The sequence below is a fragment of the Hipposideros armiger genome, unplaced genomic scaffold (genome assembly GCF_001890085.2).
Source record: "Hipposideros armiger isolate ML-2016 unplaced genomic scaffold, ASM189008v1 scaffold_407, whole genome shotgun sequence".
Taxonomy (NCBI): Eukaryota; Metazoa; Chordata; class Mammalia; order Chiroptera; family Hipposideridae; genus Hipposideros; species Hipposideros armiger.
In genome coordinates, this window is record NW_017731757.1 from 800,280 (window position 1) to 826,972 (window position 26,693).

At 35.7% G+C, this 26,693-nt stretch overlaps 1 protein-coding gene across 1 annotated transcript in view; it reads right to left on the minus strand.

The window, feature by feature from the left end:
• DNAJC3 (DnaJ heat shock protein family (Hsp40) member C3) overlaps positions 1 to 26,693 on the minus strand; it is a 68,727-nt gene that overhangs the window by 19,192 nt on the left and 22,842 nt on the right. Inside the window, exons 2-7 of the mRNA XM_019663852.1 lie at positions 19,774 to 19,884; positions 11,153 to 11,277; positions 6,229 to 6,303; positions 3,243 to 3,395; positions 1,471 to 1,652; positions 925 to 1,044 (exon numbers count right to left, since the gene is read on the minus strand). Coding sequence (XP_019519397.1) covers positions 925 to 1,044; positions 1,471 to 1,652; positions 3,243 to 3,395; positions 6,229 to 6,303; positions 11,153 to 11,277; positions 19,774 to 19,884 — 766 coding nt within the window. The remainder of the gene's footprint in view (positions 1 to 924; positions 1,045 to 1,470; positions 1,653 to 3,242; positions 3,396 to 6,228; positions 6,304 to 11,152; positions 11,278 to 19,773; positions 19,885 to 26,693) is intronic.

The window sequence follows — 26,693 nt, forward strand, 5'->3', positions numbered from 1 at the left end:
AACCTTCCCTTTTAAACGCTGATGTATTAAAACACAGCTTTCAATATAACATTTTAAACAGAAGCTAGCTATCAATGCCAAAATCCTCATAGGGATATTGTTTTAAAGTTTCCCGTGATGGTAAAACAGCTGGGGAAACCGCTGAGTATGTTAGACCTTGCTTCACTTCTTACAACTATTAGGTCGTCAGGAAAGTCATGACGTATTTTTCTATGTTTTTCAATGCAAAAATGCGTCATGACTTTCCCGACGACCCAATACATGTGAAACTACAATTAGCTTGACATAAAAAGTTCAATCAGAAAATACTGCACTTAAAAAAAAAAAAGCTAGCTATGAGAAGGTGGAAATGTACTTTTCCCAATGTGTCCAGCCAGGTACAATTAAATACCCTAGACATTATTTATGTATTTTTAAAAATATGAAAGTCTCAGAAAGAGGAAGAGAAGAAAGTAAACAAGCTAGGAACTTCTGGACCTGAGGAAAACATAGTGTGGTAAGTTCTCTGTGTTTCTTTTTGCTTCATGTATCCCAGACTTGGAGCTATATACACTGTATACATCTTTATCACTCTAACTTTAATAATCAATGTACATGTCTGTCTCCCACGCTAAACTATAAGCTTCTTAAGACCAAAAACTACTCGTGTGTATTTCAGCACCCCCAGTACATAGTCAGTGCCTGATACAGGAGATAAGTCAATAAATATTTGGTGAAATATAAATAAACTTGCTGGTAAGAATACTATTATTTATATCCTGCCTTTAAAAAAAAATGCACAGTTGTAGTAATTTTGCTAAGGCGCAGTGCTATCTAGGATACTCCATCCTTGATAGCTAAATAGTAAAAGAGCAAGCAGTTCAGTTCTCCTATGTCTACAAAAGACATATGAGGGAATGCTAGTCTAGACAAGCATATTCTTACCTGCCATCTCTGATGAGCTCTTCAGCTGACTCAATAAGCTTATTAAGTTTCTTTACTTGTTTATAGTGTGCAAAACACCTTTTATGATCCTGGTCAAGTTTAAGACATTCACGAACTTCACTGCCCATGTATTTAAAAAAAAGAAAATACTCCAAGTCAAAATAATCAATGAATAGTTTTCCATACTAAATACAAAAATCACAATAAAAGGTAATTTTTGTTTATAACAATTAAACAAAACATACTGGCTTAATAATATACTTTTATATATGATGTACCATGCACACAATTCAAATGAAAATGACTTAAATATAGCTATACATTTTCCTTCTACACATATATCTCCTACTTATTTTAATAAGCATACTTCATGATAGTAACTATGCGGAAACAGAATAATTTAGGGATAACAAAATATATAAATAGATATGGACTATAAAAACCTCAACCATAATTTTATTAATATCAAATTTAAAAGAAAATGGGATTATTATCTTACAGCTAACAATAAAAAGATGAGGAGATGTGTATGTCACTAGAACTGACCTGAGGGACAGTTCATGGTCTCCTAGCTGATAGTACAGTGTGCTGATCTTATAAAAAGCCTCAGTATTATCATTCTTCAATTTTGATGCAGCTTTTAAGTCACTTATCGCTTTCCTAGGTTCCCCTTCTTTTATAAAACATTCAGCTCGAAGTTCCCGTAGTTCTGCATCCCAAACACAAACCTTGAGAAACAAAAGAACTAGACTTTAAGAAACAGTAAATTATGCATATTTATACTTGCATCCCACATATTTTGTCTACATATTTATCAACATAGAACATCTTCAATTAATGTGACTTCTAAATGGTAAATAGTATTTAAAAGTCTGATACAATTTAGATATGACAAAAATAATTAGATGTGACAAAATTATTTCTCCAAGGACATCTTAAATAAATTCTAGTGGGGGAAAGATATATATATATATATATATATATATATATATATATATATATATATATATATATATATATATATATATATATATATATATATATATATATACTAACAAGGCCCTTTTCCGACCTCCTTCAATTATGTAATTGTAAAATTTTGAAAATAAGAACACATGGCATTCAATATTAGAAGGTTGTTCCCAGTGAAGCATATTTGATTTTGAAAAGAATACTCTGTAATCAGATTTTTGTACTTAATCAACAATTCTAATTTCTAGCATCAAAAAATAAAATCTGGTTCTAAATTTGTAAAATATTTTTGTTCTACTAATAGCTAAATGAAATTCTCTTTTCTAAAATGTCATCTCCTTGAAATTAAATTCTCGTATCACAAAAAGAGAAAAATAATGTGAGACGGTTGAGGCTTCATCGTTTCTATTTTATTGAAAAACTTAAAATGTTTAGTAAATGAACTAGTATTCTTCAAAATGTAAACCCAAAAGCTCACCAATAAGGCCTGTGGAAATCTTTACATGTATCTTACAGCTGTTCTAAAGTCATGTCAATTTTTAACATATATTACAATATCAAAATCAACATTATACATAAATATCCTGAACAATAAGCTAGTTCCGAATAGACAGTCTACTGGAAGGTAAAAATGGTAACTATTTTTCCTTAATAAAGCATTTGCAAAATAATTTAGTAAAACGTGATTTCCATTGGACCATATCACATGATTTCCTCTATAAAATTATCAGAGGTGCCCATTATACATACATCACAAGTACTGCCAAAATTACATGAAACTACATCAAAGTGCTGTGGAAATGGTAAATATGAATTACGACTGCTTTCATTTGAAAATTTTAGTAGATTTCCTTCTGAAAGCATTTTCATTAAGTTCTCCAGAGGCAAGGAAACTGTAGACTTAAATTTCCCAACTAGAACCCTCTGGATCCTATCAACTCTTCATCTGCCTTCTTCCCTAGAAACTTCTCATGCTAAACACTCCTCTTTCCGCCCAAACATTAGTTTTCCTTTTTTCTTAACCAACTCTTTCATCCTCTACCCCTTTATTTAATCTCTAAGTTTTCTCCCCCTCCCCCAAAAAATGTAAAGTCAAACAACAGCAGCAAAGCAAGCAATGAATAAAAATATGGAACTCCCACTCCACAGCACATTCGGCACACTTACTGAAAACTTCAGTTCCTATATAAACACCATCTTGCACTTAAGAGCTGAAAGCCCAAGGACCAATCTGATTTTTATCCTATCGGTTTTTTTGTGGCACATAACATGTCAAAGTGTATAAATATACCTTATAGTAAAAAAGCAGTGTTAGACTTGTCAGCTGTAGTATCTTAGAAACTTACCTCTAAAATCTTATCAAGGAAGGTTATAGCAGCTGCATAATCCGAACTTTCAAAAGCATCAAGTGCTTGTGAACGCAAACGCTGCATTTCATCAGATTTTGTAAGTTGGGACTGGGCTTCCTTTTCTTCATTTTCACTTGGATTGGATTTGAGCTATAAGAATAATATGAAATTAAACAGGTTTTTTAATCTCTTAAATCTAATCCCCACAGTATACACAAATGTCTGGCCGTTCCAGATACTCAAGTTCACTGAGGGAGAAGGGTGGAGACAATGGCCAAATGAGCTTGTGCGATGGCTTGCGTCTGGTGCTGCCACCACGGGAAGCAACAGCAGAAGCATCTTGCACCGAGATGGTACACAGAGCAAGCAGTGGAGTTGGAGTCAACAGTCCTGGGTCCCCCAAAACTTACCAGGAAGCAAATATATTCAGAATGTGAAAGAGTAGAGAAGAATGAAGTAATACAGACAGCGCCTTTCCCACTTTCTGAAGTATACAGCTCTAGAGCAAATAACTAGTTTTATGTATTTTGCCTTCTAGTTATATTTCCTATGCATTTATTTTTAAGTATAAAATAATTTTACCAAAATAATGAAAAACACAGGGAAACTGAAGGAGAGGGTGTTTTTTGTTTTGTTTTTAGCGGTTATAGAATAGAAAAAGATTTGATAACTAGAGGGACTAAGATGTAATAAGGGAGAATTTACAGGGGAAAATAAGAGTAATATATTATTAAAAGGTGTACATGGTCTTAAGAGGTTTACAATGTCTCTTTTTTTAAAGTTAGCGAGGTATAATTTATATACCATAAAATTCACTCATTTTGAGTGCAATTCTGATTTTTAATAAATTAACCACGTATGCAAACCTTCACTACAGTTTTAGACCATTTCTGTCACCCCAAAAGATTCCTTTTGTCTGCTTACGGTTCATCCCCACTCCCAGCTCAGTCTCGTGCACAGTGACTCTTAATTTCTTCCTCCAGATAGAAAATCTTAAGCTTAATGGCTCAGAAAAAAATGGGTACTTACATTAAAAAACTACTGACTTTTTTGGGAACTTTTTTCTTTAAGATTACAGTTAATATGCAATAATTCCTGAAATCTAATATTCTTGAGATGGGAATTGTAGTTGATGGGTTCCAATTTTAGGTGAGGTGCAGATAACAGATTATTTCTAGAAATGTCTCTCCTTCAACAGACCAATGATACTGCTTCCCCTCCCTTTTAGTAGATTCATTTTTTTAAAACACCTCCACAGCGACCTGGTAGGAGAGAACACTCCAAACAAGAAACCTTAAGATTATTATCACTTGGTGGAGACTCTGTATTTCTCCAATTGTTTTTAGGATACTTTAGGTATTCTATTTTGTCTGTAGAACCCGTTGACTTTTGAAGGACTAGACAGGACTCCAAGTATTCATGGGTAACCAGGAATTTGATCACCTCAGCTCGCTGTGGGGAGGACTGTCCCTGCGTGACTGAATTATCCAGTTGAAGGGTTGCTTTAGGGTCATGGCACGCTTGTCTAGGACTTATCATCCTTGGGGTGGTCTTGAATACTTCCGATAGACCATATTGGAAGGAGCATAAATGTGTGCATTGTCACTTTGCTCTCAGTAAAAGTAGAAGTTTATTGCTAAGTTGTTTCCTGTATGTACAATACACTACTGCTGCTTTTGGAGAGGATGTATTAGACTGCCTCTCCTGGGTGGAATTTGCATCTTTCTCTCCTAAACTTTAGAGTCTAGTCTCTTCCACACAGGTTTTCTTGTTGGAAGGTGAGGGAGGGGAAAGCCCTAAATCTCAAAGTTGAGGATGGAGGCCTCAGCCTCACTCCATGCTCAGGCAATGGAACAGGCAAGAGGGGATGAGCTCAGGCCACCTGGGCCTGACCCTCCAGGGGATGTGCTGAGAAAGTCATTTCCAAAAGGTTACGTGCATTTGAATCCATATAGACAACATTTTTGAAATATCAAAATTTAAGAAATGAATAACAAATTAGTGGTTGCTAGGAGTTATGTATGGATAAGGGGCCGAAGGACTATGAAAGGAAAGTAGGTGTGGTTATAAAAGGGATAGTCTTGTATAAAAGGGAAACACTGTTCAGTGCCTTGACTGTGGTGACAGATACAAGAAAAAGTGTATGGAATTAAATACACACACAAAAATGAATGCTAGGAAATCTGAATAGACTGGTAGGTTGTATCAATGTCAATATCCTGGTGGCAATGTTGTACTATAGTTTTACAAGATGTTATTATTGCGGGGAACTGGGTATTAGGTAAAGGGTACAGAGGACTGTATTATTAATTACAATTTCAAGGAAATCTACAATTATCTCAATAAAATTTTCAATTAAAAATAAAATATTATTGCATATAGATGCACATTCTCATGGGAGAATCCCAAGTCGTAAGAAAGATTAGGTAGACATAAAATAATATCCAATGTTATTGAGACTGTGAGACAGCTTCTGATGCAATACAATGAAGTCTAATGTTTTCTAGATTTGTCTGCATATTAGTGAGTATTGTGACAAAGCCTGTAACATTCCCCCAACAAATCCAAAACACTTCACACTTTGTAAAGTAGCCAAATGGATAATCGCAAAATTTCCTTTTAAGAATCTGTTTCATTACTCCTTTCAAATCAGACAAAGGGTTTCCCAAGCCACTTAGAGGACTTTTAAAATAACTCAGCTGACATCTCTAGATTCTCATAAAAGACAAACAGAGCACGTGAGCTATATAAATTATTGAGTTAGGATTATATATTTAGTCTAGAAACTACATTCTATCTGTTAAAGTGATTCTTTGATGTCAGCCACTACATATTAATTCAGGAACTACAACTCTTACATACACAAATCAAGTGATTTCCCTTTTAGCTGTAAAGTTATTAAATATCTTTCTATAAAATATAATGCTAATATGTTCACTCAAAATATGTTCATAGAGTCAAATGCAAACTGAACTGAACTTACCACTTTTTTAAAATCATCTTCCGCTTCATCGAGTTTTCCTTGTTTGAGTAATAAGTGACCTCTCTGTAATCTTGCCTAAAAAAAAAAAGGGTGCTCTGAGTACTATACATTTCTAAATTTTCTTTAAACACAAAGAACAAAACTAAATAAGCTAATGAAGTATTAATGAAATATTTATTTTTCCAATGCCCATTTGACTTGGCTTTCTAAGAATGATTCCTGGAAACAATGTGTATAGTTTTTGTTAAAGTATGCTTCCTTAAAAATACTTTCTGCTATACCCAAAAAAAATGAAAACATGTGTCCACGCAAAATCTGGTACATAAATGTTCATAGCAATAGCCAAAAAGTGGAAACAACCCAAATTCCCATCAACTAATAAACCAGTATGATATACTGATAAATGTCATATATCCATACAATGGAATATTTATTCAGCCATAAAATGAAGTACTGATACATACTACAATGTGATGAACCTTGAAAACATTATGTTAAACCTAAGAAGTCAGACACAAAAAGCATATTGTATGAAATACATATTGTATTTCATTTATGTGAAATATCAAAAATAGGCAAATCCATAGAGACAGAAAAATAAATGCTTGCCAAGGACTGTTGCAGAAATGGGAATGACTGCTAATGGGTACAGGGTTTCTTTTTTGAGTGCTAAAAATGTTCCAGAACTAGACAGTGATTATGCTTGCACAACCTTGTGAATATACAGATGATCCCCAACTTACAATGGCTCAACTTACCATTCTTCCACTTTATAATGGTGTGAAAGTGCCACCCTTTAGTGGAAACCGTACTTTGAATTTTGATCTTTTATGGGGCTAGCAATATGCGGTACAATATTTTCAAGATCCTGGGCAGCAGCAGTGAGCCACAGCTCCCAGTCAGCCACACAATCAAAAGGGTAAACCACCAATCCTCCACACTGTACTATACTGCCAGTGTTTTCTGGATACTGTGTTTTGTGTTTTTGCATCCCATCATGTCCACAAACTCATGTGTGTGCCGGTGTGCTTTCATGGTAAGTACGCATTCAACCACTGGTTTTCACTTTCAGCATTTAATGAAATACATGAGATATTCAACACTTTATTATAAAATAGCCTATGTGTTAGATGATTTTGCATAAACTGTAGGCTAATCTAAATGTTCTGAGCACATTTAAGGTAGGCTAGGCTAAGCTATGATATTCAGTAGGTTAGGTGTATTAAACACATTTTTCACTTATGGTATTTTCAACTATGATGAGTTTATCAAGACATAACCCCACTATAAATCAAGGAGCATCTGTACTAAAAACCACTGAACTATACACTTTTTTTAAAAAGGGTGACTTTGATGGCATATGAATTATATCTCAATTTTAAAAATACTTTTTGCCATCATAGTAACTTTTTGTACTATAATATAGTTGTGTAATATAAGACTTTATTAATCAAAGCTCTGGAAATAGTTTTGTTTGTTTTTATTTCCTTTCAATGTAAATATTTACTACACTATAACCAGAATATCAATGCCTCTTCCCTTTTAACATGCATCATTTTCTCCCTCTCCATCTCATATTCCTTTTCTAATATGTACAATCCCATCTCTTCCAAGAATACCAACTCTCTGATGACCAATGTCTACCATAAGACAGAAACCACACAACTTCCAGTTGCAGAGTATCTCTTCCAAGATGGCAGAGTAGGGAAAAGGAACTCACCTTCTCTCATGATCACACCAAAATTACAACAAAACTACAGAATAACCATCACTGAGAACCACATGATAACAAGCTGAACAAAAGTCCTATAACTAAGGATATAAAGAAGAAGGCACATCAAGAGTGGTAGGAGGGAAGGAAACATGGAACAGGCATGACCACAAAAAGCTGTAAACATTTTCTTTAAGATCAGGAACACCACTTCATCACAGTATTAGAAGTTCTAGCCACAGCAATCAGACAAGAAAAAGAAATAAAAGGCACCCAAATTGCAAGGGAAGAATTACAACTGTCGTTATTTGCAGATGACATACTATATAAAGAGAATCCTAAAGGTTCCACGAAAAAACTATTAGAACTGATGGATGAATTCAGTAAAATAGCAGGATACAAAATTAATATTCAGGAATCAGCTCCATTTTTATACACCAATAATGAACTATCAGAAAGAGAAATTAAGAAAACAATACCATTTACAATTGCATCAAAAAAAATAAAATATCTAGGAATAAATTTAACCAGAAAGTAAAAGACCTCTACCTGGAAAACTATAAGACATTGAGGAAAGAAACTGAAGAAGACACAAATAAATGGAAGGATATACCCTGCTCTTGGATAGGAAGAATTAATATCATTAAAATGTCCATACTGCTCAAAGCAATCTACAGACTCAGTGTAATCCCTATTAATATCAGTGGCATTTTTTTCACAGAACTAGAACAAATAATCCTATAATTTATATGGAAATACAAAAGACCCCAAATAGCCAAAGCAATCTTGAGAAAGAACAAAATTAGAGGTATCACACTACCTGATGTCAAACTATACTACAAGTCTATAGGAATCAAAACAGCATGGTACTGGCATAAAAACAGACACAAAGATCAATGGAACAGAATAGAGAGCCCAGAAATAACCCTACACCTATATGGTCAACTAATTTATGACGAAGAAGGCAAGAATATACACTGGGGTAAAGTCTCTTCAATAAATGGTGTTGGGAGAACTGGACAGATACATACAAAAAATAAAATTAGTCCACTTTCTTAAGCCATATACAAAAATAAACTCAAAATAGAATAAAGACTGAAATATAAAACCTAAAATCATAAAATTCCTAGAAAAAAACATACTAAACTCTTTGACATTGCTCTCAGTGACATTTTTTTGAATAACTCTCTTCAGGCAAGGGAAACAAAAGAAAAAATAAACAAAATGAACTACATAAAACTTAAGTTTTTGCACAGTGAAGGAAACCATCAACAAAACAAAAAAGAACCTACTGAATGGGAGAAGATATTTGCCAATGATACATCTGATAAGGAGTTAATATCCAAAATATATAAGGAACTCAACTCCAAAAAGAAAATCCAAATAATTCTATTAAAAATATGAGCAGAGGATCTGAATAGACAGTTCTCCAAAGAAGACATACAGATGGCCAAGCAACATATAAAAATATGCTCAATATCACTAATCATCAGGGAAATGCAAATCAAAACCACAATGAGATATCACCTCACACCTATCAGAATGGCCGCAATCAATAAATCAACAAGGATACGGAGAAAAGGGAACACTCATGCAATATTAGTGGGATGGTAAATTGGTGCAGCCACTATGAAAAACAGTATGGAGGTTCTTCAAAAAGTTAAAATAGAACTACCATAGGACTCAACAATTCCACTTCTGATATTTATGCAGAGAAATCCAAAAACACTATTTCGAAAACCTATATGGACCCCTATGTTCACTGAGCATTATTTACAGTAGCCAAGATATGGAAACAACCTAAGTGTCCACAGACAAATGGATAAAGAAGATTTGGTACTTATATATACACTGGATTACTCAGCCATAAAAAAAGAATGAGATCTTGCCATCTGTGACAACATGGATGGACCTAGGGTGTATTATGCTAAGTGAAATAAGTCAGAAAAAGGCAAATGCTATATGATTTCACCTATATGTGGGATCTAAAACACAAAATAAATGAACAAACAAAAGAGAAACTCATAAATACAGGAACAAATTAATGGTTGTCAGATGGGAGGGTGGTTGCGGGGAAGGTTGAAAAATGTGAAAGGGATTATGAAATACAAATTGCTAGTTATAACAATAGTCATGAGGATGTAAAGTACAGCATAGGGAATAGTCAGTAATATTATAGTAACTATATTGTGTCAGATGGGTACTAGACTGATCAGGGTGATCACTTTGTAAGGTATACAAATGTCTAATCACTATGTTATATACCTGAAACTAATATATTGTATGTCAACTGTAACTGAAAATTTTTTTTAATTTTGAAAGACAGAAACCACATCGATATTCTGCCAAAACTTACATATTACTTTTATGATACATAAAATTTCCCTAACCTTCTGTTAAATGAATCAATACACATAAAAAGCAATATCAAAGGTACTTCAACAGCTAATAGCTACTATAATATCAGGAAAATGAGCTACTTAACCTTTGTGAAAGGTTGTGCTTAGCTGGGTAAAGTAACAGACTAAAGAAAAATTTGATACTTGGGAATTCCATCTTAAAATAATAGTAATATTTCAAATCAAACATTAACCTATATCTAATTATTTATATCAAATTATTTTTGGAATATGGCAGGATATAAGCAATAAATGAGTTCCAAATTAATTTTGAAACCATCTAATTGGTCCTGTTATTTTAAGCCATTACACTGACCTGTCAATCATCAGGATATCCCATTAGACTAGATTCCTCCACTTCTTAAGCTTGTTAGGTCCAGGGAAGAACTCTTAATTCAGCATCGTATCGGCACCACAAACCACTGCTTAGAACTATGTCCTCTTCTTTATTCTTCCTGTCACAACCTAATTGAAACTGTCCTCAGTCACCTGACAGCCTTTTAATACAACAGCTTCTTAGTAAACTCATTTCTCAGCCTCATATCTTGCCCTACAATCCGTCCTCCACACAGAGGTCTTTCTAAATGACAAAGGGAACATCACTGCCAAGCCTCTAAAAAACACTTAATGGGCCCACTGTTCCTCCTTCACACAGACCTTTGATTCCAGCGAAATTTGGATGTCTCTTGCTGTCCAGTCTACTACATCTCAGTGGCTTTCTAAATCCTCTCCAGTTAGTCCTCACCTTAAGAAACAAATGACCTCTTCCAAGTTCCCTTATTTTCTCCTTTAAAGAAAGTTTAAGTGCACTTACTGCAGTGAAATCCATCTTCAATTCAATCACTTTAGTTAAATCAGGAAGTGCTGCCTTTGATTTGCCCATAGCTAAAAAGACAGTAGCTCTCCGATAGTAAGCAATATAGTTATCTGGGTCACCATCTGAAAATTAAAATAATAGATATTAGCTCTCAGTAATTTATTTTAAAAAAAAAAACCAAATCACCTGAACAATATTAGACTTTTCAATTCTATCATGAAAGGCATCAAGAAAAGAATTTCTTCATCAATAATGGGTCATATTGTCTAGCAAAATCACTGGAAATATATGCAGAACAGGGTTGGCAAACTGTAGCCTCTGCACCAGATCTAACCCACAGATTTCAAGTTAAGAATGTTTTTTTACATTTTTAAAGAGTGTCAAAAAAATACAAAAATATGAAACAGTCTAAAACATTTACTATACTGGCTTTTTAAGAAAAAGTTCGCCAACCTCTGGTCTGAAATGCTAACTATGTTCAACTCATAACTTTTCACTGAAATTTTATTAAGTGAAATAGTAATGGAGAATGTGGACTTATGTACAGGATTTTAGAAAATTACAGACTTCCAATTAAATTGATATATTTAATGTGCAACATCTGATCCCTCAAATTCTAACTAAAATAGCAGTGAAGAAAAAAAAGTACAAACCTTAGGACAAAGGAGGCGAATGGAAATGAGAGTGAAACTAGAAAGCAAGACTAGTGAAGTTAATATTTGAAAAAAGAAAAGCAAATGGATGAGTTAGGTTTCTGAGCTAATTCCACTTTAATCAGCACCTACAAAGTGGGGGAAGGAGTGAATTCAATTAGAAGCAAACCGCGTACTGCTGAACAATCCTTCCAGAAAGCAACTTTGAAGTGTGTGTGTGTGTGTGTGTGTGTGTGTGTGTGTGTGTGTGTGAAAATGATCTTGACCAAATCTAGCCATCTATCTTTAAAAAATAAGTATCTATTCACACACATAATCATCATTACACGATTTACTACTAAAACTTCTACCCCTGAAAGTCCTATCAATTGGAAAACATTACAATATTTTTTCTACATGGAATCTACATGGCAGGATGGTATGTAATTATTCAAAATTATGGTTTTGAGCAGTTGTTAACGGCATTGAAACTACCTGAAGTACTGGGGGGGGGGCGCGGAGGCTGGGCAGGAGGGAGAGAAAGAAGATATACAAATGGTGAATAAGCACATGAAAAGATGCTTAACATCCCTCATCATTAGGGAAGAGATACCACTTCACACCCACTAGAATGCAGGAATGAAGGAAGGGAGGGAGGGAGCGAAAGTACTGGTGAGGATGTGGAGCAATCGGAGCCCTTGTGCACTGATGGAGGGAATGTAAAATGGTGCAGCTGCTACGGAGGGGTTCCTCAAAAGTTAAACATAGAATTACCATATGAACGACCAATTCCACTTCTGGGTATATACCCAAAAGAATTGAAAGCAAAGTTTGAACAGATATTTATATACCCATGTTTGTGGCAACATTATTCACAACAGCCCAAAGATGGAAACAAACCAAATGTCCACAGATGGATGAATGGATAAACAAATGTGGTGTATACATACAATGGAATGTTATTTAGCCTTAAAAAAGGAATGAAATTCTGATACATGCTTCAACACAGATGAACCTTGAAGACATTATGCTAAGGGAAATAATAAGCAAGACACAAAGGACAAATATTGTATGATTCTACTTCTACGAGATACCTAGAGTAGTCAATTTTATAGACAGAAATCAGAAAGGTGGTCGTCAGGGGCTAGGGAATGGAAGGGGATCAGAAATGAAGAACAAATATTTAATGGGACCAGAGTTTCAGTTTGGGAACACGAAAAGGCTCTGCATATGGATGGTGGTAATGAGTGCACAACAATGTGAATGCACTTAATGCCACTGAGCTGTATGTTTAAAAATGGTTAAAATGGTAAATTTTATATATAAATTGGACTAAATATTTTATTGAAAAATTTTGGAAAAAAGAAAATTAGGCATTTTAACAATTCAAAAAATCTTGATTTTTTTTAAACCTATAACAAAAACAAATAAAACCCACATATAATCCCAGCTAAGCATCACTGAAATTTCTTTTCTGATCAACTTCCCATGGAAGGCAGGGAAGGAAGAGCCAAGTCAGCAGCCTTTGTACCAGGGTGTTTCCTACGAAACACGGTCATTTGCTTGAAGGAAGAAGAAGAAACACAGTAATTATACTTAGCGTTTACTTGATATAGGATATTTTTAGGTCTGGCTTATATTTAATTTAGAATGTGCAATAAATTTAAAATATATGCGTCTGGTCAGCATAACTGGTCATAAGAATGATTTGACACAGACAGATTACTGACACTTAAGTGACTGCCTCTCAAAGTAAAAGGAAATTCACTATCTGAGCAGAGGTGGATTTTCTTCTTTATACTTTCATATACTCCCAAATGTTTCACAATGCACATGGAGTACTTTTATATTCATTAATTTATAAAAGAAAATTTAAGTTCTCCATGACTGACTTACACTACGCAAAGAATAAGAAATACTAGAAATAACATGATTGAAGGCCTGATGTTTCCACCACACACCATCACCTTCTTTTTTATTCATTTATTTATTTTTATTGTTAGTTTCAGGTGTACAGAACAATGCAACAGTTATCCTTTTTACCCTTCGCACAGAAACAACCCCCCTCCCCCATCCACTGCCCTCCCACCCCCGATATCATACTTATCTATTACAATTCCATTGACTCCATTCCCACACTCTACTCCACGTCCCATAACTATATGTATATATAATTATAGTTGACATACATTATTATTCAACATCAGCTTCAGAAATACAGTGCAGTGGTCAGGCCTCTACACCAACTATGAAGTGGTCTCCCTAACAAGACAAATGTCCAAATCCTATTCAATCTTTGAGGCACAGCTCAAATGACTGACTTGATTACACATGTGAAAATAAACTTTCCATTTCCTCAATTTCTGTAACAGTCTATTATATATCTTCTTGCACCTAACACTTATCATTACCTCCCAGTATCAGTTATTTATATACACACTTCAGTCTACAGAAAATACATCCTTGAGTGAATTCATTTTTGTGTCTCCATAGCACCTGGCCACAGGTACTGAATGAAAGGAAATGGAAAAAAATTCCTGGTAACTGCAATAATGGATACTCCCACATCAATGTCAACACTGACACCTGCCTGGGACAAGCAAGAGACCCAAACAAGTCAACACAGACATGTGTTTAAGAGCACAGGCTCTTAAACAGATGTGCCTCACCAGGATATTCAGATTATTCTCCCACATGAAATTAGCAACAATTTTTTCAAAAACAGATGTTGCTGATTTTGAACTCTGTATGAAGTTTGTTTAAGAAAAAAAGAATGTTTATTGCTAGCTTTGGGCATTTTATTTTATCAACAAAGTTAACTTAAGCAAAAATTGCACTGAACTTCTATTTGGAAAAAACCTGACCATTTCAGTCCGTGCAGAAAACCCTCCAAAGAGAATTATGTATGACATAGCTTTTGCATTAAGTATCTGATTATACACATATTTAAAATGTCTACATAAGGGGCCAGCCGAGTGGCTTAGTTGGTTAAGAGCTCGCTCAAGAGTGCTGAGCAACAGTGGTTCGAGTCCCAGCCTGAGGTGAGCTGCCGCTGAGCTGCCAACAGGTGGCAGGATGATCAGCTAAATATATATATATATTTCTGGGGCATCCACTTTCACTTGTTTTACTATTCAGTTTTTAGGTATTTTTAAGATATGAGATGGAACTGGAACCCCAATTTCAATTTTGTTATAAATTAATCCTACAAAAATAAGGAATCAAATGGCAACGGCGCAACACATAAATCCAGAATCAATCTGCTTAGTGGTATAGGGTCACTTGAATGGCAAAACAGAATAGACTTCCCAGACTCTTCATCTTAAAACACCAACAGTTACTAAAACTAGTGTCCCTTCTTATATCATTGTGCATGAAATAGCAACTAAACAAGTCCTGGTTTAAGAAATTCATACTTCGTTTCTCATAATATAAGATTTGATAACCTTGAAAACAATCACTTTTCCTATTACCCATTCAATATACAATACAGTTCATCATTTAAATTACTTGCAAACCTACATATAGATGTACTCAATTTCATTTGAAAACAAGTCATTCAAATTGTTATAATAGTTTATTAGAAATTTAACATGAAAGATAGATTTAAGCTGTAATCCTAAAACTGTCAAACAATTCAAATATGAGAAAATTAGCCCTAATAAAAAAATACAATACTACCTGGAGAAAACACATCAGAAAGTCAAATGATGTTGTGAACAATGGCAGCAAGAAGCAGAAAGACCACCCTTGCCAAGATACCAAAAATTTTTTATTCTTGCTTCCTGCTAACCCAACTCTACCCCACCATTCATCTACCAGAGATTAAAATAACAAGAATAAGACAGTACCTATCCTTAAGAAGTTCACAGTCTTCTGAACTGGAATGTGACCTTTGGAAAGTCACTAGAGCACTCTGTTTCCTTCTGTCTAAATGTGAATAGTAATGTCCTCCCCATTTCACAAGTGAGGCTTAAATGTGATGAGAAAGCACCATATGTTTAAGTGACAAATGCAGACATGGACTTTGTTTTTTGATTTAGCAAAACTATGTAAGTGGGATACTGGTTTTCTTACAAAGCAAACAGAGGACCCTATCATTTCAGACATGCCCACCATTCAATCCACCACTTTAGACATTCATTTATGCCAGGTATACCTAAGACATTCTATAACGTCTACCAAAAAAATGATTTCAGACCCTAGGATTCATTTCAGACCCATGGACCAGAAGACCATTCTGTGGGAATGAGAGGTGGGGCCATCTTCACACCTGCGTTTTCTCTAATGATAAATCTCTCAACAAAACTTGCATCTGACTACCTCATAACATTAAAATAGATGCAACAGTTTCAGAAGACTATTTGAAAAGTGATAATAGACACTATTCCTAAAATCACAGTTTCCAACAGATCAAGAATATTTCCTGATCAGTTCTAAATCTTAAAACCTCTGCCACAAAATATTTATATGCCAACTACTAAAAAACTGCAAGCCAAATCACTAATAAATCTGTACCACAAAATAGAAACAATGACTATGTGCTATGCAATTTTAATATATAAACTTTTATCATGTAAAAATATCATAAAACAAACCATGTCCAAGTAATTTTCAAAATGTACCACATAATTTTTCAAAAATGAAAATGAAAGAAAGGGCATCACAACCATAAATAATGTCAGCTGTAATGTTGCAATAAAAATGATTATTTGATACTCCCAATGATGCTAGCCAAATTCTATTACAAACTTTAACATCAGTTTCTAATCACAGGAGAAGTTAAAGAAACAAAATAATTTACAAAATTTAGAAGCTGGGAGGTATAAACGCTTTTATGAATGAATAAACATTTAATGAACTTTTTATGTAGTCAGTTTAGAGCAATGTGTTAAAACATGACTGAAATTTTACCACAAGATCAGCATACATTTTGCAGTATCACAGACAGCAGTAAGGGACTAACTTGTTAGTGTAGAAATCAGGAGAAATGGAATAACATTCAGGGGAACTGTTAGAGCCTCTCACCAACTCACTGGGCTACCTGAAGCAGCTATACTAAATCTGATGTTTGGTACATGAGACAATTGAAATAGAGAAACAACAGTTCTTTTCTGATAAACACACATCTCATAAGAGAGTCAAAAGGCCATGACACCACATCGCCCCATCCCTATCTACTATATGTTTCCATCATATACGATTTAAAATTTATTTTCTATAGTTAGTTATGAACAATCAGTATTTTACATAAACTAAAATGATTAATGTCTCAAACCACACAGGTCTTCCCCAGAAATTACGCTATGTGTACCATTTGAGAATCACTGCTACTCACCAAATTATGAACAAAGTAACATAGCTATTGGAACTCTGAATACACCAACAGTATTTCACTTTCTCCCTTTACTCAATTTCACAAATAAATTACTTTACTTAAGCTTTATTAATTTACATCTTTCCGCAAAAACAGTAATATTTTATTGGGTATTTTGGGAAGAGCCGGCTCAAGAATTCTTGTATGGCATTGAAGCGAAAGAAAAATAGGCAGTCATTTTAAACTACTTTAACAGTATGCCATAGCCTTTAATGTTTCTGCTAAATGTGGGATTAAAGAATGCAAATCATAAAGTATTACAATACATAGAAAGTATAAGTTTCTGTGAATACTCTCATGGTAATAGGGAAAAATCAGTATTTTTTTAAGACATGCTTTACCTATGACAATAACTGAAAATTTTTTAATTACCATGCTGCAGCACTGAAGACAGCTCAAATCACCAGAAAAAATATGAACTTTGTAATGACATAGTCATGCAGTATATGGTCTCTAATGAAAATTAACTTTTGCAAATTGTTGGGCCAATTAACTGCCATTACCCAAGGTAAGTTAATCATTGAAATGAAAGAAACCTTCCCAATAGAAACTCCACATAGTTAAGTAAAACCTTTCAACATATCAGATCTGTTTTTAGAAGTCTTAATTTTCAGAGACACAAAAATTAGATTTATTTTTATATACCTCACATGTATGATTGTACCCTATTTTCAAAGAAATCTTTATATACATTATTCTCACCTAACCTTCACAAAAATTCCTTTTTTGGATGGCACAGGAAAACTGCTGGGAATATATACAGGTAACTTCTTTAAGCCTACATTTTCTTACATAACTTGACCAATGTCACAGTATTATCAAGTGGCAAAGACAAGATTAAAATCTCAGTTTCCTATTAGTATTCCAGAGAGCTAATAACATCAGTAATAAAAATATGAGTTAAGAAATAGCATGAGGGGCGACCAGTTAACTCAGGTGCTTAGAGTGCTGAGCTCATGACACCAAGGTTGCCAGTTCGATCCCCACATGGGCCACTGAGCTGCACCCTCCACAACTAGATTGAAACAACTATTTGACTTGGATCTGATGGGTCCTAGAAAAAACACACTGTTCCCCAATAAAATTTAAAAAAAAAAAAGAATTTGGAGGCTGACATACAAAGTTGAGCCCCATTTAAAAAAATAAAAAAGCATAAAAAAAATATATTACCAAAACCTAACTACATTTTGTTTATATAGTAAAATAACAACAAAAGGGTGCTAATTCTTCTGGTGAGCAGAACTGTATCTTATTAAAAATACACCACCTCATTATCCTGCAGGTTGACTCGTCACTCTTAATTACTCAAATAAGGGTGAGAATGTACAAATAAATTTAAAAAGAACTCAGGAAAGTCAATGTCAAAAAGTCCCAGCACAAAAGTGTATGCAGTGAATCATAAGAAAACCCTTTAAGACCTCACTTAAAACCTATTTATTTAAAGAAGATGTGATACATACACACACTATATATATTACACACACACACACACAAAATATATATATACATATACATATATATTAAATATATGTATACACACACACACTGTGGAATGGAATATTACTCAGCCACAAAAAAATGAAAACTGGCCACTTGTGACAACGTGGACAGACCTAGAGGGTATTATAATGCTAAGCAAAATAAGTCCAACAGAAGAAGATAAATACCGCATGATCTCCCTTATATGGGGAATCTAAAAAACAAAGCAAGTGAACAAAACAGAAACAGACTCATAGATACAGAGAATAAACTGGTGGTTGCCAAAGGGGAAGGGGTGGTAGGACAGGTAAAACAGGCAAAGGGGATTAAGAGGTAGAGCTTCCAGTTATAACATACATGTAAATAAGTCATGGGATGTAATGTACATCATAGGGAATACAGTCAGTAATACTGCAATAACTCTCTATGGTGACTAGACTTGTCGTGGTGATCATTCTGTAATCAGAATGTGTAATGTACAAAAACAATGAATCACTATGTTGCACACCTCAAACTAACAGAATATTGTATGTCAACTATAATTCAATTAGAAAAATTTTACTTTTAAAAGAAGAACCTATTTATTGTGGTCATCTCATTTCTCACAGTCCCACTAGATTAAAAGCTGCAGACAGCTGATGCTACAGACACACGCGAGCAATAAGAAGAAAGAGCCTAAAGGGGTACTGGGAGTTTGACCTACACTGAAGAGGCAATGAACGCCAGGATCCCCGAAGGGCCTCAACGTAAAGTAATTACTATACTGATGATCTCAAGTCATCAAGAAAATTAAACTATGCTCAGTGAAATCTTTTAAGAGGGCAGAAAATTACATTGAGAAAAGTTTTCTGTCAAAATTATCTTGAATTATTCTTGGTACTTACAGTAGTAAGTCTGTTACCTGGAAAATTCTCTTATGATAGATACTATGCATTCAAATGTTAGGCATGTATTTTATGCATTCAAGTGTTATGCATTCATTTTATTAATCTAATTGATTCAGAATCCTGCCATATTTTTTAATGTTTTAAACATTAAATAATGTTTATTTTAAATGTTAACCAAAAAAAGAGTTATTAATTAGAATTCATTAAGATGGCCCCTGAATGTTTTGGTTCCAAGATACAAACCTACTGCAGCATGAAACTGCGATAAAGCATCTGCTAGCTGTCCAGCTGCAAGTAATTTCTTGCCCAATTCAAGATGTTTCTCAACATCTGCATTTACTCCACATTCAGCACCTAAAAACAAATTGAAAAACATAATAAGTTAACTTTCCATGAACCAAGATTTAATTCTAAAGAATAAAATGTTAAAGATATAATTATCTGGGGCCAGCCGAGTGGTGCGTTGGTTAAGAGCTGGCTTGGGATGCCAGAGGGCCCCGGTTCGGATCCCACATATGAGGGCCAGTGACACTGCCCTCCACNTGTACATGCCTACCACCTGGTGGCAGATTGATTATACTGGTTCTCTTCCATAGGGCTCACCTTCATGGAACATAAAGATTTGCCTGCAGCGTTCCTGCAAGCATCACCACTGATAACATTCACAGATTGCATTATTCGCCATCATGGCATTCCACACAGCTTGCATCTCATCAAGAAACTCATTTACTCATTTCACAGCAAAGAAAGTGCAGCAATTTGCTCATGCCCATGGAATTAACTGGTCTTACAACATAATTCTTCACCCAGAAGCAGCATGCCCTTTGAAAAGTGGAATGGCAGCACTAGTTAGGAGACAAAAACCTGAACAACTATTTTGCAGGCTATCAGTTCAACTTTCAATGACAGACCATCATGTGGTGCTATCTCCCCATAGCCAGAATATATGGGTCCCGGAATCAAGAAGTAGAAGTGGGAATGACTCCTCTCATTATTCCACCTAATAATATACTTGCAAAATGTTTGCTTACACTCCTGGCAATTGAGCTCTGATGCTTTGGAGTTCTTAGTCCCCAAAAGGGAAATGCTTCCACAAGGGGACATAATAATGGTTCCAATGAATTGGAAAATGCGACTGCCAACTCATCATTTTGTACTCATTATGCTAGTAAAACCTACAGGCAAAAAAAAAAAAAATTGGTTAATCTACTGGCTGGGAAATTAATCTAAATTACCAAGGAGAAATAGGGCTTGCTGCTATACAGTGGTGGCTACATCTGGAACCCAGGGGATTCTCTATGGTCTTAGTACTTCCATGCTCAATACTAAAGGTTCAAGAAAACTACAGCAACCAAAAAACAGAACAGTTAAGCACTCAAACCCTTCAGGAATAAAGGTTGGGGTCACACCATCAGGTAAAGAAGCCAGAGTAATTGAGGTTCTAGTTGAGGGCAGAAGTATGGGACAGAGTGCTGAAGAAGGAAACCATATGTACCAACAATGTCCTCGTGATCAGACACAAAGACTGTATTGGCTTTGCATATTTTCTCCTCGCTTTTTATACACGAGTTTATTTGTATATAGTCAATCTTCACAATTCGCAGATACTATCTTTGTGACTTCACCCACTCTATAAAATTCATGTGTAACCCCTTAAAATTCATTTATAATCCCCAAATTAAAACTCAGGAAGCCTTGGCAGGTATTTTGCAGACATTGCAGAATGGGGAAAACCTTGATTGAGTCACTCAAAGTGCAAATTCCCAGATGAAGGCAAACACAGCGGTACTCTTTCGGCTCTCATGTTATAAACAAGTGTCCTTTCCATGGTATACTGAGTCACATTTTTCACATTTTTGTGCTTTTTGCTGGTGATTTCACTGTTTAAAGTGGCTCCCAAGTGTAGTGCTGTCCAGTGTTCCTATGTAAAAGGGCTGTGATATGCCTTTCTCAGAAAACCTGTGTCAGATAAGCTTCACTCAGGCATGAATGATAATGCTGTTGGCCACGAGTTCAATATTAATAAATCAACAATATATACTGAATAAGATATTTTTAAACAGAAACACACATAAAATAAGGTTACGCTTTCATCTGTTGACAAAAATGTAGTGACCTGAAGCTTGCAGGATCCTAACCTTGTATTTCTTTGTAGGAGCAATGGTTCAGTATTTACTAATTTAGTGTTTGCAGTGAATTTATGGAACATAACTACTGCAATGACTGTAGAGAACCGACTATACTGACCATATTTTCTCTAATTTCTATTTTTATTTTATGTACAAATTGTTGGATTAACTTTACAATTTAGTTTTTATATAATGCCAGGAATGGACACAATGACTTAGAACTGTGCCTTCTCAATTGGGGTATGGGTGAGAATTTCTTCACTTATATTAACAAGAACAGCTGTATCTTGTTAGGTAGAAAATAGAGTTGTTTTGTTGTACTGGCGTTCAAATATGTGTAGAAGGGTATATATGGAAAGTGAGCAGCCAATCATTTCTCTTTCACAGTGAACATGATGTTAAGTATTCAGGGTGCAAAGGGACATTGCAGGGGAAAACTCAGAACAGTGGTCACTTGGGAAAGTGGCAGAAAGGATAGACTGAGGAGCAGCAGGAGACAACTTTCAGGGGTGCTAATAATGTTCTAATCTTGATAAAGGTATGGGTTACACAGGTTTATGCAGTTATCAGAACTCAGTAAATATATACTTAAAATATGGGCATTTTATCCTATATAAATTTTACTCCCAAAACAGCTGTTGATGATATGCATGTTTAAGTATTTGGACACATGTGTACTGATGTTATTTTGAAATCTATTTTGAAAAAAGAATTAATGGATGTATAGAGAAATACCCAGATGGGTATGTGTTAAAGCCAGGTATAGTGATTATATTAATGGTAGAATCTAAGTGATGGATATGAGTGTACACTATAAAATTCTTTCAACTTTGCAAAATGTTTAGTAATAAAATGTTGGGAAAATATACAATAAAGTGTTATGACAATGGAAACACACACAGGGTGCTGTGAGGGCACGAGTTAAGGCGCCTAACACCTATAGTTAAAATTAAATAAATTTTAAAATTCAATTTCTCAGTCACAGTTGAAGTGCTGGATAGCTAGTGGCTAGTATATGGGGCAGTGCGGATGACACAGAACATGTCCCATCATCACAGGAAGTTCTACAGGGCAGTGCCGGGCAGGGAGAGGAATTACCTTGAAGTCTCCTCCAAAACCTATAGGAAAAATGGGAAGAATATTACCCCTGTGAAAAGGCTGAAGAGGGAAACCTACATTCCAAACACAAAGAACATCATATCTAAATGCCCAGTAGTGAGAAAATTAATGAGGTTTTCAGATAAATTAATGGCCAGCTAGCTCTCCTCTCCATCATGATTTAATTATTCTGGAGTGAGTCACTTTAAGTACTAGGTGATTACAGTAAATAGCCAGAAGGGGAGAAGAAACCCAATAAGGTATCTGTTACAATAACCAGACAACATTATGATGACTTGACTGTGGAGTAGTAGCAGTGGAAATAGAGAAAAATAGAGTGCTTAGCGAAATGTCAGAGAGTAAACTACACATGGCTGTGTCATGGTCTGAAAACAGAAGTCAAGTGAAGAAACAGCAGGAGTCCAGGACACTCAGCAACTATTCGAGCAACTGCCTGCCACTGTTATCAAAAGCAACTGAATTCCTATTTCATCTAATACAAGCATAAATGCTGAATGAAATTCAGTTTATCTTGCTATTTGCCCTATTAAACAACATAGGTTTTTCAGCTTTTGGTATTCCTAGTCTGCAGTCTCTGTATAGCGTTTATTACCTTTGTTGCTAGTTGGACCCATCCATACAAAAAAGGAAGGGAAAAAAAATAAGGGCAGAAAGGAGGCAACTTTAACTTGATGGCCTCAAAAACGTAGGGCTCTACAGAGCCCTATTTGTTGGGGGCAACAATGTAAGGATGGCTAATCTATTTAAGAGTGTGTGGGTAACATCTGGAGAAATTAGTTGGGTTTTCAATCGGCTGGGAAAGCATTATTTTTAGCATTTAAAATGAGGATATAGGCTCCTGCTCTGTGAAAATTCACTATGCATTACAGATTTAGAAACTGATCATATTTATACAGTTCCATCCAACTCCATACCATATCCAGAAACATAACCTGCTTTCCATAATGAAGATTATGGAAACTAATGTGTTTCATTTAACAAGTGTTACCGAATATATATTATATGTCAAACTATGGCCATAACAGAGACAAATAGGCTAGTCTCTTCCGAAAAGGCAATGAAGAGAATCCTGCAGGCTTTTGCCATTTATGAGAACTCTCAAGTCTGCAGAGTTCCCATCCCTGATTCTGGTGAGAGAGAGACAGGCTGCTTTCCAGCAATACACTGGAGTCTGCCACATTTACAGAATATCTAATATGAAGACTAGGACTGACTTCAAAATAATATTGGAGGGGAGGATGAAAGTATAGGTGAAACCAGACAGGCCATGTAGTGATAATTTTTGAAGCTGGGTGACAGTACACAGTGATACATGATACTATTCTCTCTACTTCGGTACTTTTTAAGATTTTCCCAAAATCAAGCTTTTAAAAAATTTAAATCCTCAAATATATGGGGATGTAAGGAGAACTGACTCTGGGTGGTAAACACACAATATGAATACAGATGATGTATTACAGAATTGTACACCTTAAATCTATGTAACTTTGCTAAGAATTGTCACCCCAATAAACTTTAATTTAAAAAAATAATTAAAAACAGAAAAAAAAATTTTAAATCCCTTCAATGAAGAGAAAACTGGCTGATAAAAATTACCTCTTACACTAAAAAAAAAATAAAATAAAAAAATTAAAAAAAAATGTTTTGAAGAAAGTGGACCACAGGGACTAGATCAGGACAGCCAACCGAGTACATGAGCCTACCTTCCAACACACTTATATTCTAGAAAAAATGAACATTATTTAAAGAGATAAATGCATATAACTTTGCCAGAAAAAAATTTTTTTAAGATGAGGGCCACCAGAAAAATAGAAATTTTAGAAAAACACTGAAAACATAAAAGGGGCAGGATTGAATGAAGTGGTGGGCAAAATCATATCCAAGCACCCTCCCAGAAGTGGGCCATGGAGGTGGCTGCTGTTCTTTGCATGCTCCAAACTCTAATACAGGGGAAAGGAAGGCGCCCTGGCGATGCCCCAGCCTCCAGCCTGGCAATCAGCCCTCTCCCACAATCAGCATTCAAAGACTGGCACTGGGCAATTCTAAAATACAAAGATGATCACAAAATCGATCTTTAAAAACTAACACCAAATAAGATAAGAGAATTAAGGGGGAAAAGTTAGTGGTGCAAATAGAAAAAAATTCTAAAAATGAATATAATTCAAAGGGACGCAGGCCAGCTAAGTGGCTCAGTTGGTTAAGAGCGCGAGCTCTAAGCAACAGGGTCACCGGTTCAATTCCCACATAGGCCAGTGAGCTGCGCCCGAGCTGAGCTGCCACTGAGCTGTCAACGAGTAGCAGGATGGCTCAGCTGGTGAGAGCACGTGCTCCTAACAACAAGGTTGCCTGTTCAACTCCCGCATGGGATGGTGGGCTACACTTAAAACCCACAACTAAGATTGAACACGGCACCTTGAGCTGAGCACCTGCGAGCTGCCAATGGGCAGCAGGATGACGATTGACTTGGAGCTGAGCTAGCTGCACCCTCCACAACTAAGATTTAAGGACAACAACTTGGCTGTTCTCCTTCCCCAATTTAATTCCCCAACACTGTTCTCCTTCCCCAATTCTCCAATAAAATCTCTTTTTTTTTTAAAGGATGCAATATCCACACAAAAAAAAGAAAGAAAGAAAGAAAGAAAGAAAGAAAGAAAGAAAGAAAGAAAGAAAGAAAGAAAGAAAGAAAGAAAGAAAGAAAAAGTATCTGTGCACTGGCTGCTCTAGCAATGGCCAAAAAGACAAACAAAGTCATTTCTAAGGGCCATGACAAACTGCCAGAGGAGAGGAGGAGTAGTGCTTAAATAGACAAAGGGGTCATTATCCCTGAAAAGATACTGTTTGAGTTAAAACATAGGGTATGGGGGGGATTCTGAATGACCAGAAGCCTCCAGCATACCAAAATATGACCAGGCAAGGAGTACAAAACAAGTGCAAAGGGCTTAGGGAGGACCAAGCTCAACTTCAAGGAATGGAAAGGAGGCTCCATCCAGCATGTTACGAAGGGTAGAAGATGTAGGCAAGATAGATCACATTGGGCCTTGCAGGCCATGGTAAGAAATTTTGATTTTATTTCTAAATGCAAAGGAAAATCATTAAAATGGGTTTTAGCAAGAAACTGACTACATGATTTACATTTTAAAACCATCTCTTAGGCTGCAGTGTGAAAAAGAGATTGGAGGCAGGCAAGAATGGAAAGAACTAAGGGTAGCAAGTTGCATTACAGTATTTACTGATTTCATTTATGTTTTAAAAAGAAGATAAGAGGGCCGGCCGAGTGGCGCGTTTGTTAAGAACTGGCTTGGGACGCCAGAGGGCCCCGGTTGGGATCCCACACATGAGGGCCAGTGACACTGCCCTCTACAGCTAAGATGCTGAACAACAGCTCGACCTGGAGCTGGGCTGCCGTGGGTCTCTGGCGACGGCGTAGGCTGCAGCCCCTGCTGCAGTGGGTTGCCATAGGCTACCGTGTGCAGCCAGCAGCCAGCGTGAGCGGCCAGCAGCCGCAGTGAGCGGCCATCCAGAAGCCGGCGACTGATCTGCCTCGCCCGGAAAGAGCGTAATGATGGTGCCAGCTTGGGCCAGTGAAGCGACATCCTCCACAACTAGACTGAAGAACAAAAAAAACGACAGCAACTTGTCTGTTCCCCTTCCCCCAATTCCCCAATAAAAATCTTTAAAAAAAAAAAAAAAGATATAATTATCTGCCTCAGACAACTATCAGATGTGAAAAGTCACAGAAGCTGAGAAGTGATCTAGAGAAAAAAATGAAGCACAAACAATGCTTAATTTTGCAGAGTATAAGCAACCAAAAATACATGCATATTAACATAGTCAGCAAAAAGGTGTAACCAGTCTACAAAATACAAGGGAAACTGAATAACACAGTAGTAAAAATATGTTAGACAACAAAATTAG